We start from the raw sequence: 17,304 nt of genomic DNA on the forward strand, positions 1-17,304 counted from the left end.
CTGTGAGTCACAGCTCTCCTTCAGGTTTTCTGGTAATTTACTGGAGGTAAGAGTCTCATGGACTTTCTTGCCTGGGCTGGCTTTGAACTGCAATCCTCAGATCTCAGCCTTCTAAGTAGGTCTAGGATTATGGGTGTGAACCACCAGTGCTCAGGCCGGCTTTACTTACTTTTCTGAGGAGAAAGGGACTTAAAAAAAGAAAACAAGATGCATACATATGCAATATATATGTATACATATATTCTCTATAAAGCACGGATTTCCACATTGGAGGATAATTAGGAAAAAACCAACAGCAGAGGTTCCCAGGGGAGCAGTCATGTAAAAAGGGTGTGTGACACACTCATTTGGCGACATACCTTTTTCATATGATAACACTTCTGAAATTAGGGTGGGTTTCAAAATTGATAGTGTGTCATTGCTTGATTTTTTTTCTTACTTAGTCAAACTTATGTAATGGAGTATATTGAGCTATTAGAGTTGAGATGCTGTCCCAGATTTGCTGAAATACTACGTATTCAAAGGACTGGGAAGATCAGAGCAAGAGTCCTTTTTAGTATTTGACACGAGGAAAACTGACACAAGGACCCTTCAAAAACAGAAGTTGCTCACACACATGAAGAAATGAGGCTCTTGTCTTTTCCTGCTTTCCTTTTCGAACTTAAATGTTTCCACAGATGAAACTGACCTTGTGTCAGTTTCCCAGTTGGCAAATATCTTAGTGTGTGTGTGTGTGTGTGTGTGTGTGTGTGTGTGTGTGTGTGTGTGTGTGTGTGTGTGTATGCTGGGGTTGAACTCAGGGCCTGCCTATGTTAAAGACTAGCACTCTATCACTTGAACCACACCTTCCCGGCTGGCTTTTTTTTTTTTTTTTTTTTTTTGGTCCGGTCGTGGGGCCTGAACTCTGGGCCTGGGCGCTGTCCCTCAGCTCTTCAGCTCAAGGCTAGCGCTCTACCACTTGAGCCACAGCACCACTTCCGGCTTTTTTCTTTTTGCTTATGTGGTGCTGAGGAATCGAACCCAGGGCCTCAGGCATGCAAGGCAAGCGCTCTACCACTGAGCCAACTTCCCAGCCCCCCCGGCTGGCTTTTAAATGGTTAATGGGAAATAGGACTCTGATGGACTTTTCCTGCCCAGGCTGGCTTTGAGCCACCATCCTTAGATCTCAGCCTCCTGAGTAGCTAGAATTATAGGTGTGAGCCACTGGTGCCTATCTTCATGGGTCATCTGAAACTTTCTTTGTGACCTACTTGAAATGTCACCCTCATCCAGTATTTCCCCTTCACAGCTGCAGCCTAGCTGAGTAGCCAGGATTACAGGTGTGAGTCACCAGTGCCAGCTAACCTCAGTCTAGTTTGTGGGTACATTTGTTTATACTTTGATTTTCTTCTCTTTTCCTCTCCTTCCAGCTGGCCTTGGAAGAACAGGGACCTTGATCGCCTGTTATGTAATGAAACACTACAGGTTTACTCATGCCGAAATCATTGCTTGGATCAGAATTTGCCGGCCAGGCTCCATCATTGGACCCCAGCAGCACTTCCTGGAAGAGTAAGTATGGTCCATTACCCTCCCCACCCCCAGTCCCCCCTCGCAGGAAGGTGGCAAGCCCAGGGTTACAGAATGGCTGTGTTGTTGCTGAAGTCTCTGCCTCTGATTGGTTGTGGTTGGCTTGACAGCTAGTGAGTTCTAACTTCGTACCTTTTGTATTTCTCGATAAGGTGAGAGTCAGAAGAACATCACAGAGCTGCCTACCCTTTTTCTGTCACTTTCTATGTGTGATCTGGCTACTGTGCAATTTTCTTGTGTCATCCCACTTGACAATTTTCAGTCTTTTCTTTTGTTTGCATGTCTAAAAGCAGAATCATACACACACACACACACACACAACTAAGGTCAGTCACACATTTGATAAGATTTGAACTCCACCAATGACTGATGAGCTGCTAATGAAGTTATGACTTCTGAATATAGCCAAGAGGTTACCAAAGAAGGAAATAGGCTCGAGCAGGATTTCAGCCTGGTCCTACCGTCACTCCGTAGATTTATGACCGCGTTCATTTACATGCATTCATTTCCTTTCTATCCAACTCCAGCCCATTAGTGGGAAATGTAACCACTAGGATACAACCTTTTGGTTGTTTCTTAAAATGGTACAACTTACCATCAAGATGCAATCAGTACTGGTTGATTTCCATCTAGCTTTAAAAGTGTTTTCCATCTATGATAAACTGAATCTTCATTGTTTTTTTTTTCGTGTTGGAATGGCTCCAGGTCACATAGTATTTCCTCTCATATAATGACTCCTGGGTAATTTAAATCAGTTAAGGTGAGTAAGCAAGGAAAGAGTGTAGCTAGGTGCTACAGGCCCATCATCTTAGCCATTCAGGAGGCTGGGGTTTGGGGATTGAGATGTGCACCAGCTAGGGCAGGAAAATCTATGAGACTCCTATCTCTAATTAACTAGCAAAAAGCCAGAAGTGGAGCTCTGGCTCAAGGGGTAGAATGCCAGCCTTGAGTGGAAAAAGATAAAGGACGGATAAAGATAAAATGCCCGGAGTTCAATCCCTGTAATAGTTTTCTCTCTCCTTTTCCTTTTCTCTCTCATGAACAATCATGAATTTCATAGAAAGAGGCCCTAAGTAAGCATCCATATGATTAAGATGATTTGAACCTGCCCTGAGGAAATCACTTGCTTTACTACTGAGACCTAGAGGAATGACTGATAAGAAAGTCATGCTATAGTTTGCCCACTAAAGCACAGGAGTGACTACTTTGATAGGCATTCCTATACAACTAGCTTTGGAATAGTTATTTTTCTATCTTATCAGCTTGCTGTAATGAATACTGAAGATGATCACCTTCCAAAGATTGCAGCTGTGCTGGGGCTCCTTGCTTCAGAGATCACTGTTGCCTTTGGGCTGGTGTTGAAGCAATTTGTCATTGTGGGGAGTGTGTGGTGGAGCAAAGCTGGTGGCTCAGAAGCCAAAGGAGATAGAATAAGAGCCAGAATCCCAATATCCCCTGCAAGTCACACTGTAATAACTTAGCCCCTTCCCTTAAGTTCCATTTCTTAAGGGGTCCGCCATCTTCCAATAGTGCTATGACCTAGGGCCCAGACCTTCCAGATTGGAGCTGTAGCATTTCTATGTGGTTGAGTTTGCTGTTTGAATCCTCTGCAGCTTTCACAATTCCTCCAGTGACCTTCCATTTTTCTGGTCGTTTGACTCCCAAAAGACCACTGATCATGTCACAGGTGATCAGGATGCCTCTTTTCTTCCCCTCCCTTTTTTCTACAAGCATTTGTCGAAAGCCATCAGGCAAAGTCACTGGGAAGGTACAGCAAAAGAGAATTTTTTCCCCCTATCACACTAATGCATTGGGGTGGGGGAGAAATGTCAGCAGACAAATACATCAATGATGTAGCTTCTCTGCTGATGACATATGCTATGCAGAATAAACCAGGGAAGAAGAATAGAGGGCGGAGGAGAGGCAGTTTTAAATAGGTGATGCTAAGGGGACTCATTAAAGAGGCATCTGAATGGAGCAATTGAAGAAGAGTGCAAATCACATAAATATAATTTTTAAAAAGTTTCAAAGGAGGAGGCTGCAATGCTTGGTAAGAAATGCATTATCCTGCCAATGTAATTGTAACCCCTCTGTACAGTATGTTCTCAAATAAAATAAAATAAAATAAAATTAAAAAAAAAAGTTTGCTGATGACTCCCCCCCCCCCGCTTTTGACTAGGTTTTTAAATTGACAAGCAAAGAGTTTATATGTATTTATGGTATACAACATGGTGTTTTGAAATATGTATGTATTATGGAAGGGCTAAATGAGGATAATTTACATATTTACATATGCATTGCCTCTTTATACTTAAATCATCTACTTGCAGTGAGCACACTTGAAATCTACCCTAGTAGCAGTTTTCAAGTACACAGTAGATTGTAATTAACTCTAGTCACCATGTTGGACGGTGGATCTCTTAATGCTTGGTTTTCCCCAACTAAAAAATATTTTTTTTTTGGGTCCGGTCATGGGGCCTGAACTCTGGGCCTGGGCACTGTCCCTCAACTCTTCAGCTCAAGGCTAGCACTCTACCACTTGAGCCACAGCGCCACTTCCGGCTTTTTTCTTTTTGCTTATGTGGTGCTGAGGAATCGAACCAAGGGCCTCAGGCATGCAAGGCAAGCACTCTACCACTGAGCCACCTTCCCAGCCCCTCCCCAACTAAAATTTTGTGTTTAAGGTCCACTGTCCACTCACTCCAGAGCTGGCCAGGAAATCACTATGTAGTCTAGGCTAGTCTTGCACTCACAATCCTCCCTCAGCCTCTGGTGTGCTGGGATTATAGGTAGGTATTGCTGTACCCAGCTAGAACTGATAAGCTGGTATTCATTCTTTAGAATTCTCCAGTGTTTCGGATCTCAGAGCTTTTCAGAGTTTGGAATATATGTATTATGTGTATTGACTTAGGACCTCTAATCTGAAAGTCTAAAAGGGGAAATGCTTGGTATCTGATACTTTTTAAGATCAATGACACTACTCAAAAAGTTGCAGGGTTTGGAGCATTTGGGATTTGGAATAAAGTATGTTTTAGAGGAGGAATGTTCAACATATATCCTTGGCTTCATTCCTGATATTTTCAATATGTGCCCCATCTTTTCTTGTTTCTTTCAGTCTTATTTTTTTTTAGTCCAAGATTGAGATATTGACAGCAAAAAGAAAACCAAGGTGGGATCGGAGCATGTCTCAGATAGTAGAGCAAAAAGTATCAGATACCAAGTTCAAGTCTTGGTCTCAGATAAAACAAAAACAAAACAAAACAAAAACACACCAAAAACAAACTCCTCCTCATGTTTGTTAATTGAGGCTCAAAGCTCCTAATTACTTGGATATATCTTTTTTTTTTTTTTAGAGGTAATTTTTATTTTATTTTATTTTATTTGTGAACATACTGTACAGAGGGGTTACAATTACATGGGCAGGATAATGCGTACATTTCTTACCAAGCATTGTAGCCTCCTCCTTTTGTTTACCCTTCACATCCCTTCCCAGCCTTGGATATATCTTTTTATCCGGTCTTCCCAACTTGGTTTTATCTGGCGTGCATAGGATTTTAAGTTTGCTTTAGTGATGACAATGGGGTGAAGTACGTTGACTTCTTATTCCTGTGAGAGGCCTTCTCTTGGTGATCCTTCTAGGGTTGTAATGCTCAATGTGAGGCCTGCTGTAGTAGCTGCATAATGTCTCCCAAATGTGTGCGTGCTCACATAGTTTATACAGAAATGGAAACTTTGCAGAAGTGATTGTCCTTGATATGGGGACATTGTCTGGCATTATTTCATGGGCCCAGAACAAGGTCAAAGTCCTTAGAAAAGAAGGGTACAGGTGGAGTTGATGGGGGAGAAGCAATGGAGTAAGTGGGGTCCCTGCATTTTGAAGGTGGGGGCAATGGTCAAGAAGCCATGGAGTATGGCAAACAGGAAGAGTGGATAAAAGCAAGGGAAGAGATTGTTCCCTCAGAGCTTCCAGAAGGAACCAACCCTGCCTATACCTGGCTTTTGGCTCAGTGAAACTGCTCACAGACATCCAAACTCCAGAACCAGAACATGAGCTGGTATTCTTTTTTTTTTTTTTTTGTCGGTCGTGGGGCTTGAACTCTGGGCCTGGGCGCTGTCCCTCAGCTCTTCAGCTCAAGGCGAGCGTTCTACCACTTGAGCTACAGCGCCACTTCCGGTTTTCTGGTGGTTTATTGGAGATAGGAGTCTCACGGTCTCTCCTGCCCGGGCTGGCTTTGAACCGTGATCCTCAGATCTCAGCCTCCTGAGTAGCTAGGATTACAGGCGTGAGCCACCAGCGCCCGGCGCTGGTATTCTTTTAAATCACTGTGTGTGTATGATTTTTTTTTTAGAGTGGCCATAAGAAATGAATACACAGGCTGGGAAGGTGGCTCAGTGGTAGAGCGCTTGCCTTGCATGCATGAAGCCCTGGGTTCGATTCCTCAGCACCACATAAGCAAAAAGAAAAAAGCCGGAAGTGGCACTGTGGCTCAAGTGGTAGAGCGCTAGCCTTGAGCTGAAGAGCTGAGGGACAGTGCCCAGGCCCAGAGTTCAGGCCCCATGACCAGACCCCCCCCCAAAAAAAAGAAAAAAAGAAATGAATACACTTTTGTAGAATCAGTAAATACATTCAGTAGGATGTGCAGATCTTAATTAATTAGTTAATTAATTAATTTTTATGCTGGTCAGAGTGATTGAACTCAGGGCCTGGGTGCTGGCCTTGAGCTTTCTTGCTCAAGGTTTATACTCTACCACTTGAGCCACAGCTCCACTTCCAGCTTTTTGGTGGTTAATTGGAGATAAGACTCTCACAGACATTTTCTAGCTTTGAACCTCGATTCTCAGATCTCAGTCTCCCGAGTAGCTAGGATTATAGGCGTGAGTCACCAGTGCCCGGCTCAGAAGTGCAGATCTTAATGATGTGCGTGGCTATATTCTGAACTTCTCTTATTCATCAGACTTTCTAATTTGAAGTATTTGACGTGGCGGAGTCGTGTGATCTAAGTATTATTTAAGGAATGCTGGGTTGCCAGCCTATGTGAGCTGAATCAGATAGATGGAGATATGGGAGTCAGAGAGGCTAAAAAGGAGACTGCAATCGGTCAGGGAGACAGGGATGTACAAAGGGGCTAGACGTTGGGGTGAAGAGGCAGAGATGGTTACTGAGATACTGCAAGCCTTGAAGACTGATGATATGAACGACGGAGAGTCAATGATGACGCAAAAGCATGAATAAGTAACATACTCATTAAGAAAGAAATGAGAAAGTTAAAAAAAGTTTTCTGTTAGGGCTTCCGCTGTCCCTAATGACTGAACAAGTGAAAGGGATTTGTACGCTTTGTTTCTGAGGTGAAAAGCCAATCAGAGCTTTTTTTTTTTTTTTTTTTTAAAGTCATCTGTGACTATAGAAAAGCTAGTTTATCATATCCCGTTCATCCTTGAAGGTGAGAAATATGACCAGGTGTTCAACTTCTGTATCTTAACCTCCAGTAAGAGAGATTGCTATCATTCTTGTAAGTTGGTAATGAATTTATATATTTGCAGTCTGAACCTCTCCTTGGTTACTGTCAGATGTTTTATATTTAATTATTTTTAGGATCAAAATTTTCTTTTAAAAAGCTTCCTGTTTGCAAAAGCAACTATCCAGTATTTTCCTTTTCCTTTGAAATTTCTAAGCTAAAAATATCACTCTGAAACCAAAATGTGTCTTCTATCTGACATCCTCAAGATTCTTTTTTGTTTGTTTATTTGTTTGGTCATGGGGCTTGAACTCTGGGCCTGGGCACTGTCCCTCAGTTCTTCAACTCAAGGCTAGTGTTCTACCACTTGAACCACAGTGCCACTTCTGGTTTTCTAGTGGTTAATTGGAGATAAGAGTCTCATGGATTTTCCTGCGTGGGCTGGCTTTGAACTTCGATCCCCAGATCTCAGCCTCCTGAGTAGCTAGGGATTACAGGCATGAGCCACTGGCTCCTGGCTTCAAGATTCTTAAAGTGTGGTACAAATATGTCTCTTTTGTTATCAAGTCATTGCTTCTCAGAGACAACCTATAAGAAGTCTAAAGATGGGGTCAGGATGGGTTTGTCATTTGGTCTGTTTGCCGCTGTGTGGCACCTTGCTGCCTTCTGAGTTAAATATAGATCTGTTACCTGTCACTTTGACTCATCATAAAGGGACTGATAGGTTCTTATGGGGCCTTGCAGCTCACAAAGGTCCTGAGGTGTAGGGCCCAATGTAGTAGTGTTTTGTTTCCAATGCCCTCTTAAGATATATACAGCCAGAATCTGTACCTTGTAGAATGATACTCTAGATATAACTCAAGGAGGCCTAGGTTGAGCTGGAATGTGGTTTGGGTTTCTCTATACAGAATAATCCAAATGGTTGTTTTGCATGGACATTGGGGTGAGGATTGGATCATCCCAGGAAAAATACATCCAGAGTGGAAGCAGTGGTAAAGATGAAGAGTTAGGGTGCTGTAAAAATAGTGATGGCCTGGACTTAAGGAAATGCAGGAGAATCAGCTGGCCTCAAGCAGCTGCAGTGGTACCAAGACTTCTGAGGAGGCTAAAATTGGAGGAGCACAATTCAAAGCCATCCCATGCAGAATCATGCTTGGCATTCTTTTATTTATTTTTTGTCGTCAGTCATGGGGCTTGAACTCTGGGCATGGGTGCTGTCCCTCAGCTCTTCAGCTCAAGGCTAGTGCTCTACTGCTTGAGCCACAGAGCCACTTCCAGTTGTCTGGTGGTTAATTGGAGATAAGAGTCTCACAGTCTTTCCTGTTCGGGCTGGCTTTGAGTCGCGATCCTCCTGAGTAGCCAGGATTACAGGCGTGAGCCACAGGTGCCCTGCTTATGCTTGCCATTCTTATTTTCAAGTAACCATCCCAAAGCTGGGCGTGTCTAGGCATTCACACACAGTGAGACCAAAGTAGGATACCCTCAGGGGAGGAATACAAAGGCGCAATGCCTATGATCATATACAATAATATTTATTGAAATGAACTAAAGGAAATGGAAGCAAGAGGTGTTTTCTTTGCTGTAGACATGATGTTAAAAGTGAACCATACAATGTGTGGGTGGGGACAGGAGGGAAAAACTGGGAGAGCATAAGAGAAGGGGTAACATTGTCCAAAAAGAAATGTCCTCTCTGGCTTGGAATGTGGCTTAGTGGCAGAGTGCTTGCCAAATGTGCTTGAAGCCCTGGGTTCGATTCCTCAGTAGCACATAACAGCAAAAGCTGGAAGTGGTGCTGTGGCTCAAGTGGTACAGCGCTAGCCTTGAGCAAAAAGAAGCTCAGGGGCAGTGCCCAGACCCTGATTTCCAGCTCCAGGACTAGCAAAGAAAAAAAGAAAAAGAAATGCCCTCTTTACCTGACTTATGTAGCCTGTAACCCCCTCCCCCCCCGGTATATCACCTTTATAATAACAATAAAAAATAAAATTAAGAAAAATAAGCTGGAAGTGGAGCTGTGGCTCAAGTGGTAGAGCACCAGCTTTGAGTGAAAAAGCCAAGTAAAAGCACGCAGACCCTGAGTTCAAGTCTTAGTACTGGTGCATATATGTGCACTACACGCAAACACACACACACAAACACACACAGTTCTATGGTGTTGGAATTCAAACCCAGAAGTATTTATAACTGACTTGCATTCCATTGCAGTACTATGAACACACATTTACAAGGAAATTCAAATTCTCTCTGTGAAAACCAACTATCAGTTTGTTCCATGCAGAGACAGGGAGATTTAGTTCATTTCACATATCTGGTACTTGGCTAGCTCCAACCTAACCAATCCAGATCTAGGATATGATCAGGAGCCCTATCCCCAACCCTGGCCTCGTCTCAGCAAAACCCTGTTCAAATCGAGAGGAACTGCTTCCTGTTATTTCAAAGCCCTTGTTCTGATAGCAGAAAACACATCTTAGAAAACACATCACATTATCAGAGGATTTATTTTCAGTTCATGTGTTAAGCTTCCTAAGATGAGAGTTTTAAATGCTAAATACTTAAAAAAATACATGTTTTACCGCTTTTGTTTGAGATGGGGTTTTTAAGGAGTAACAGACACCACAATAAAAGCTATTATGGCTTTCAGTATCAATAAAAAGGTATTTATGTGAAGGGTGCTTTTGTCTGAAGGAGGGCTGGCTTGCTTTCTGCATTCCTTAGCAACACTCACATCGGCTCTGACACCTTCTTCGTTAACATTCAGGTTCAAATCAAGTCTTCCCAGAGATGGGACAGATTGAATCTGTTAAAACCAAGCAAAGGAAAGCCCTCCCTTGGCAAATTTCCTCTTAATGTTGGCAACAGTAGCCGATTTCCCAATGTATTAGTTATTTTGGAATTAGATTTTTTTCCCCTTTAATCCACTTAGCCTCTTGGTCCCTTCTTCTCTGCCTCTGTCCCTACTCGAAGATTTTTATGTCTGAAGATCTCCACAGCCTCTTCTCTTGATTCCAGGCAGCATATTTAAATCCCATCTCCTGGCGGGCAGGGCCTGTCGTAAACATGAGTTGGCACACACCCACTTTTCTGAAGGCCTCTGCTTTAAGCCAAAGGAAACAGTCTTGTTCCCTAACATTCTGTGTTCTTTGAAATCACTCTTTTCCCAGCCTGTGCGCACTGTTTGCTTTGCTTGAGGGGATATTCTTTGCCGGGTATGTCCTGCTTATCTTTCTAGAAACATTCGTGTTTTGCTTAAGGACAGGCATCTATGGGGAGACATGTGTTCCAGGCAGTTCCATCACCCTGGGAAAGTGATATAGAGTTATCTAGAAACCGAGATAACATAGATGATCAACTAACATGGCCTCTTGTTGAGGTTAAGAGACATAGGAAATGTAGATGGATGAGGCTGCTGGCAGTTAACGTGGCATAGTGTTTTACAGTATTTTTTTTTCTTCTTCCGGTGGTATCAGGATTGGAGCTCACAGCTTTGCATTTACTTGGCTTTCTTGTTCATCTGGTGCGCTCCCACTTCATCCATGCCATGAGCCAAGCTTTTTGCTGATTGTTTTGGAGATGGAGTATTTGTAGACTTCCCTGCCGGGATGGGCTTCAAACTATGACCTTCTAAATCTCAGGGTCCTGAGTAGCCAGGATTACAGGCATGAGCCACTGGTGCCCAGCTTAGATATTAAAAAAAAAAAAAAAAGTAGATGGAAGGCTCTCTAAAACAATGATAGAGGGCTGGGAATGTGGCTTAGTGGTAGAGTGCTAGCCTAGCATGCATGAAGTCCTGGCCTTGATTCCTCAGTACCACATACACAGAAAAAGCCAGAAGTGGCACTGTGGCTCAAGTGGTAGAGTGCTTGCTAGCTTTGAGCAAAAGAAGTTCAGGGACAATATCCAGGCCCTGAGTCCAAGCCCCAGGACTAGCAAAAAACAAACAAAAATGATAAATATATACGTATATGTATATATAATTATATTGTATTATATTATGTATTTTTATAACATATATTACATATGATACATTTATATATAATACAATATATTATTAATTGTATTATACTATATACAATATATTCTACTATATCTTTCTACCTCATATATAATTATATATCATAGATAACTATATAAGTGTATATATAAATATATACATAGTCTTATATATATATAAAGGTGAATATCAAGTCTAATATACTGTACATAATTTTCTGTGCTATACTTTTACCTGACTGATGGCACAACAGCTTTGTTTACTACAAACATGAGTGACACGTGCTGTGCTGTTGCTAGTGTTTACAATGTCACTAGGATCTTTCAATTCCATTATGATCTTATGGGACCCTCTACAAATAGGTGATCTAGTATTGACTGCAATATCTCTCCCGATTCTTAGGGGATTTCTGATTTTCCGAGTTGAGGCCCCTTCTCCTTGGGTCCTATGTGAATCTTGGTCACAGAGCTCATGACCCTGGATTTTGATGCTTTACTTTTCTTACTGTAACCTGGAAACTTCCTGCACCTGTCATCCCAGTGATGTCAGCAGAAGACAGAGATCAGGAGGAAAAACAAGTCTGTGAGACCCCGACCTGAGCAGAAAGCTGGATGTATATGTAGCCTGTCTTCTTAGCTATGGTGGGAAGTGTGAACAGGCGGGTCTTGGTCTAGGCTATCAAGAAAAGTTACTGGAGTGTAAATAGTGTTATAATTAAACACCATCACTAGCAAAAGGCTTTTCTTCTATAATGAGTACATATTTCTGTATTTAACTTATGAATTATCCTGCCTTTTCATAAAAGAACTTGAAGCAAGTGTTTATAATAGAATTATAAAATGTAACTGATGTGCTAAAAGAAAAAAATAACTAGAACCAAAAGATATAGAAGCTCAAGTGGTAGAGTGCCTGCCTCGCAAATGTGAAGCCCTAAGTTCAAACCCCAGTACCACTCCCCCCCGCAAGTCTCCCAACTATGTAGTCCCATCCCATGCTGTTAAACCTTTTTGCATTATTCTACTTTATTCTACTTTATATATACTGTTCAGAATGTGTGGAGATGTGTTGTTTACCCTCTCTTGTAACTTTAAAGTTTCCTAGCTTGGTTCTACTTTGATCTTTACTTACTTTCATTTTTTATTTTTTTGATCACTTTGATTTATTTGTTTTTACAAAAGTGAATAAGCACATAGTTTAACAGAACTTAAATACACCCTAGAAAATGAACAAACATGTTGTTTTAAAAAAATAAACACACTTACAGAATAGTAGGAAATGAAACTTTCCCTTATCACCATTCTCAGAAGTAACTAGTTAATATCTAGGTGTGTGTGTTCTTTTTTTTTTTTGGGGTCCAGTCGTGGGGCCTGAACTCTGGGCCTGGGTACTGTCCCTCAGCTCTTCAGCTCAAGGCTAGTGCTCTACCACTTGAGCCACAGCGCCACTTCCGGCTTTTTTCTTTTTGCTTATGTGGTGCTGAGGAATCGAACCCAGGGCCTCAGGCATGCAAGGCAAGTGCTCTACCACTGAGCCATGTTCCCAGCCCCTAGGTGTGTGTATTCTTACAAATATCTGTAAACTTTTTGTTAACATTGTAACTATCCACCCCCATCCTATCTTTTCTTTCTTTCTTTCTTTCTTTCTTTCTTTCTTTCTTTCTTTCTTCCTTCCTTCCTTCCTTCCTTCCTTTCTTTCTTTCTTTCTTTCTTTCTTTCTTTCTTTCTTTCTTTCTTTCTTTCTTTCTTTCTTTCTTTCTTTCTTTCTTTCTTTCTTCATTTCTAATCTACCTATATTTATTTTTCTGTTTCTTTTTTGCCAGTTTTGGAGCTTGAACTCAGGGTCTGGGCACTGTCCCTGAGCTGCTTTGGCTCAAGGCTAGCACTCTACCACTTGAACCATGGTACACTTCCAGCTTTTTCTGTGTATATGGAACTGAGGAATTGAACCCAGGGCTTTGTGCATGCTATGGGAGAACTCTACCACTAAGCCAAAATTCCCAGCCCTATCATTTATCTTTATCAATCATCTCTCAACCCCCCCTTTCTATCTCTTATCTATCATCTGTCTCCTTTTTGGTGTACTGGGGTTTGAATTCAGCTTCCTGTTTGTTAGGCAGGCACTATTCTACTTGAACAATATCTCCAGCCAGCCCACCTTCTTTTTCCTTTTTAACACACACAGAATCATACCTTGCATACTCTGTGCCTTGTATTTTTCACTCATTATACTGCATTTCATAGCCACTCTTTCCCAGTATGTATAGGTATGTGGTAGGTTTTTGAGCAGCTGTGTAATATTTCACCAAGGGATGTGGTTTTCCCACAAGAAGCCTTTAGTATTTCACTCTTGCAAATGATGCTTCATAAGCATTTTTGTATCGCATACAATGAGCAGTTTTGTAAGATGATACCCAAATATGGATGGCTACATTTAAATGTACGTGTAAAATGTTGCTGCCATCAAATGTTCTGATCTGAGAATAAACTTGTTGCAAGGGCAGAAGGATTGCTTTCTCAAACCCCAGTAAACCAGTTGGGGGCAGGGAGGGGGGTAGGAGGGGGTGGGAGCGGGACGGTACTTTCATTGCTTTTTCCTCAGGTTATAAATTCTGTGTTATGTGGAGCATTCTGTCTGCCTGATGCTTTAAGAAATAAATTTTATTTTTTTATTTGATATAATATCTTTGACGAGTCTTTTATCTCATTGAAGCCACAGTTCTGTGTTTTATTTAATTACTTAATTCATTCATTCAATTCATTCATTTAACTTTTGTGTGCCAGTCCTGAGGCTTGAATTCTAGGACCTGGGCATTGTCCCTGAGCTTTCAGCGTTTTTGCTGTTACTTGGAGATAAGAGTCTTGAAGATTTATCTGCCTGGACTGGCTTCAAACCAGGATTCTTAGATCTCAGCCTCTTGAGTAGCTTGGATTATAGGTATGAGCCACTGCCCCAATAGGACTAAAGTTTCTAAGTTTCTGGTTTCTAAAGTTCCGTGTTGAGGGTTGTCTTTCATGTTGCTCACACAAGAATGTGTTCAGCCTTTACACTGAAGGACTCTGACCTTCACACTGCCGACATTTTGTCTCCGTGGAACTCAAGTTCTTTCACCCATGTTTTCAAGTCAAGTTTAGTCAAGCCATTTTTTTATGAGCAAGCATATCCAATTGCTCCCTGAAAAATAGCTTACAGACTTCAAATGGACTCTGTTCTGAGGACCTTAATAGTTACTTCCCATATAAGGTTATACAATGACTAATGTGGGAAGATGTTTGTCTTTAATGTAAGATTGGTGAAAAGAGATTTTATTGTCTAAAACTTTGAAATCTTTTTAATCTGATTTATAAATGTTTCTTGTTATTTTTTAAAGGTATGTTTTTTATTCTCTCTCTCTCTCTCTCTCTCTCTCTCTCTCTCTTTCTCTCTCTCTCAGGAAACAAGCATCGCTGTGGGTCCAAGGAGACATTTTCCGATCGAAATTGAAAAACAGACAATCCAGTGAAGGAAGTCTTAATAAAATTCTTTCTAGCTTGGATGAAATGTCAATTTCTGGAAACTTACCCAAAGTACAAAACATAGACAAGTTTGGAGAGGTAAGTTTTCCCCAAGAAAATTCTAGCACCTTACCACTTATTTGCCCCCAAATGAATAAATAAAGCAAGTAGGCTCCTCTGAGGTCCTTATTGAGAGTCATCATTTTAGGTGTGGATGCAGCTACATGCAAATCAGAGCATAGAAGCCAATGGCCCTATAAAAAATAAAAGACGCTATCATTAAAGGAGTAGAATCATTAAGGAAGCTATTCTGATGAGGAGAGTATTTATAGGGAAAAAATAGAATAAGCAAATTCTCTATTTGAAAATAGAAGTAGATATCCAGATTTAAATTCCAGGCTTTGCACCTGCCAAGCAATCACTCCACCAGCTGAGCTACGTCCCTTGGTCCTTTTAGCATTTAGACTCAAACTAGTATGGGGCGAATGCATGACAGCACTCACAGGTGAACAGTTGGCATCCCTCTTTGCTTTTAGAAGAAAAGCAAGCCCAAAGTGATTGGACATGGGGTGAGTAGGTTTTCTTCAAGGACAAAGGCCGGAGACCAGGGGGCAGATGGGAACTGGTTTGAAAACCCCGTGACTCATCTGTCCTGAGGAAATGTAAATCTTCTTCACATTCAGAGTGTAGCTTGATTTTTTTTTTCTTGCCTCTGTGGTGCAGTCTAGTCTGCTAAAAGCTAAGAGATGGTCTGAACTAACATTTTTTTAATTTAATTTAATTTATTTATGTTTAGGACTCAGACATGGTTATCTGATGCTTCTTGCTCATTGGTTGGTGCTCTACCACCTGAGCCATGTCTCCAGCCCTAGAACTAACATTTTAATATGATTAATACTGTTAAATGAGAATACCTTTTTTTTTCCTTTTTTTTTTCTGGCTCTGATCATCATTTTCTTTTCAGGGTGAATTCAAGTAAATAGGGCTTTGAATTTTGACCTCAGAAAAGACAAACTGAATGTATTCCTCTAGGCTAAGGGCCAGTGGCTCACACCTGTAATCCTACCTACTGAGGAGGCTGAGATCAGAGGATCAAGGTTCAAAGCCAGCTCAGGCAGGAATGTCTATGAGATTCTTATCTCTTATTAACCACCAAAAATCCAGAAGTAGAGTGTGGCTCAAATGGTAGTGTGCTAGCCTCATGTGAGGAAGTTCAGGGACAGTGCCCAGGTCCTGAATGCAGACTTCAGTACCAACATCAAAGGGGAAAAAAAAGAGAAAGCTACCCTTTATCTTAGGAACATAACTTGCAAGATCATCATGCTTTCTCTATTATAATCTGTATTAATGACTATCTGCTAGCTAGAAAATTTCATTCTCATCCTTGTTTAGACCCCTACTTTTTAAACTAAAGAAGAATTAACTCTTTATCTCTGGAAGAGTAAGGAATACACTATTATTGATATGTAAGCTATGCTAATTTTAAATACAAATATTTATTTTGATGGCTGTTTGCTTTCCCACTCAGCCTTACTCTGTCCAACCTTGGCTTATTCAAGTTGCTATAAAAAATCACCATCATCTGTATGGCTTACGAACAACAGGAGTTTATTTCTCATAGTTATGGAGGTTGTAGGGTTCAAGATCCTGGCACAGTGTCTGGTAGAGAAGCTGATTTCTGGTTCATAGATGATACCTTTCCTTTTTGTCCTCACAGAGCTACGGGACAAGGCAGCCTCTTTTATTTATAAAAACATCCATTGAGGAATGCTCTGTGTCATGCTCTAATACATTACCTTGTGAATGGTAAATTCTGGAGGAATACAAAAAATGAATTTTGGTGCAAACATCACCAAATAATTCCATTAACTTTAGCCAGTTACACCTGTCCACTGTTTCTAAAACTTGAGTACAGGAATGAAAGAACTCAGAGAGGCCAGGGAATGATGATGTGGCTGGTATTTTACATAGTGACCTAGCTATGGCCTTTGAACCACTTTATAGGTGTTGGGTGATGGGTCCAAGAAACATCCAAACTCTTTTTCTGCCCTGCCCTGTTTGTCTGGTGCCAGGCACGGAACTGGGGAAATTGGTGACTCCCGAAGTGGTCTTCATAGCTTTAGTGGTATCTTAATGGTTCTTGTAAATTCCAAGTGGAAGCAAGAAGTCAAGAACTGCTGTAGGATTCAGGGCAGAAGCCCAGAGGAGTTGTGGGTTTATGTAGATTGTACATGAAGGGCAACAGTTACATTCCTCTAGAGGTTGCTTTGAAAAAAAAACCAATAAAAGATTGGAAGTGGAGACTTGAAATCAATTTAATTTTTTTTCCCCTACAAGAGTTTCCTTGTAATTAGTTATGAGGAGTTTCTGTAACAATCTGATTTAGAGAATCTGAAAGAAGATTGACTAGAGCAAGGCAGGTCATGCTGGACTCTAGTGAGTTTTCTTGAAGCATGAGAAATACTTAAAGTCTTTTCCTTTGTTGAGCCAGGTCCTCAGGGCTAGGTACTGAAGAAAACACTCAACATCCCCACCCCCATCAACCGGTGTGGGTCTGACCCTACTCCTGTCTGGGTCATTCTCTGCTTTGCCTCCCCTCCCCTTCCCTATTCCTCTTCTATTCCTCCTCTCCTCTCCCCTATTCCTCCCCTGTCTCTCTCCTTCCTCCTTCTATCCCTCCCCTGTCCCTCCCCTCTGTTCCTTCCCTGCCATCTTTCTTCCCTTCCCATCTCCCTCTCCTTCATTCCTCTGTCTTTCCCTTCCCCTGTCCCTTCTCCCCTCCCCCCCCCGCCTTCCCTTCCCT

At 41.5% G+C, this 17,304-nt stretch overlaps 1 protein-coding gene across 3 annotated transcripts in view; it reads left to right on the top strand.

Moving 5' to 3' along the window:
- Positions 1 to 17,304, top strand: part of Cdc14a (cell division cycle 14A) — a 151,787-nt gene that overhangs the window by 96,044 nt on the left and 38,439 nt on the right. For all 3 annotated transcript variants that reach the window (XM_070007822.1, XM_070007823.1, XM_070007821.1), the window contains exons 10-11: positions 1,410 to 1,548; positions 14,441 to 14,600. In XM_070007822.1, coding sequence (XP_069863923.1) covers positions 1,410 to 1,548; positions 14,441 to 14,600 — 299 coding nt within the window. The remainder of the gene's footprint in view (positions 1 to 1,409; positions 1,549 to 14,440; positions 14,601 to 17,304) is intronic.

The sequence above is a fragment of the Dipodomys merriami genome, unplaced genomic scaffold (assembly GCF_024711535.1).
Source record: "Dipodomys merriami isolate MVZ:Mamm:240054 unplaced genomic scaffold, mDipMer1.0.p SCAF_7, whole genome shotgun sequence".
NCBI classification, from domain to species: domain Eukaryota; kingdom Metazoa; phylum Chordata; class Mammalia; order Rodentia; family Heteromyidae; genus Dipodomys; species Dipodomys merriami.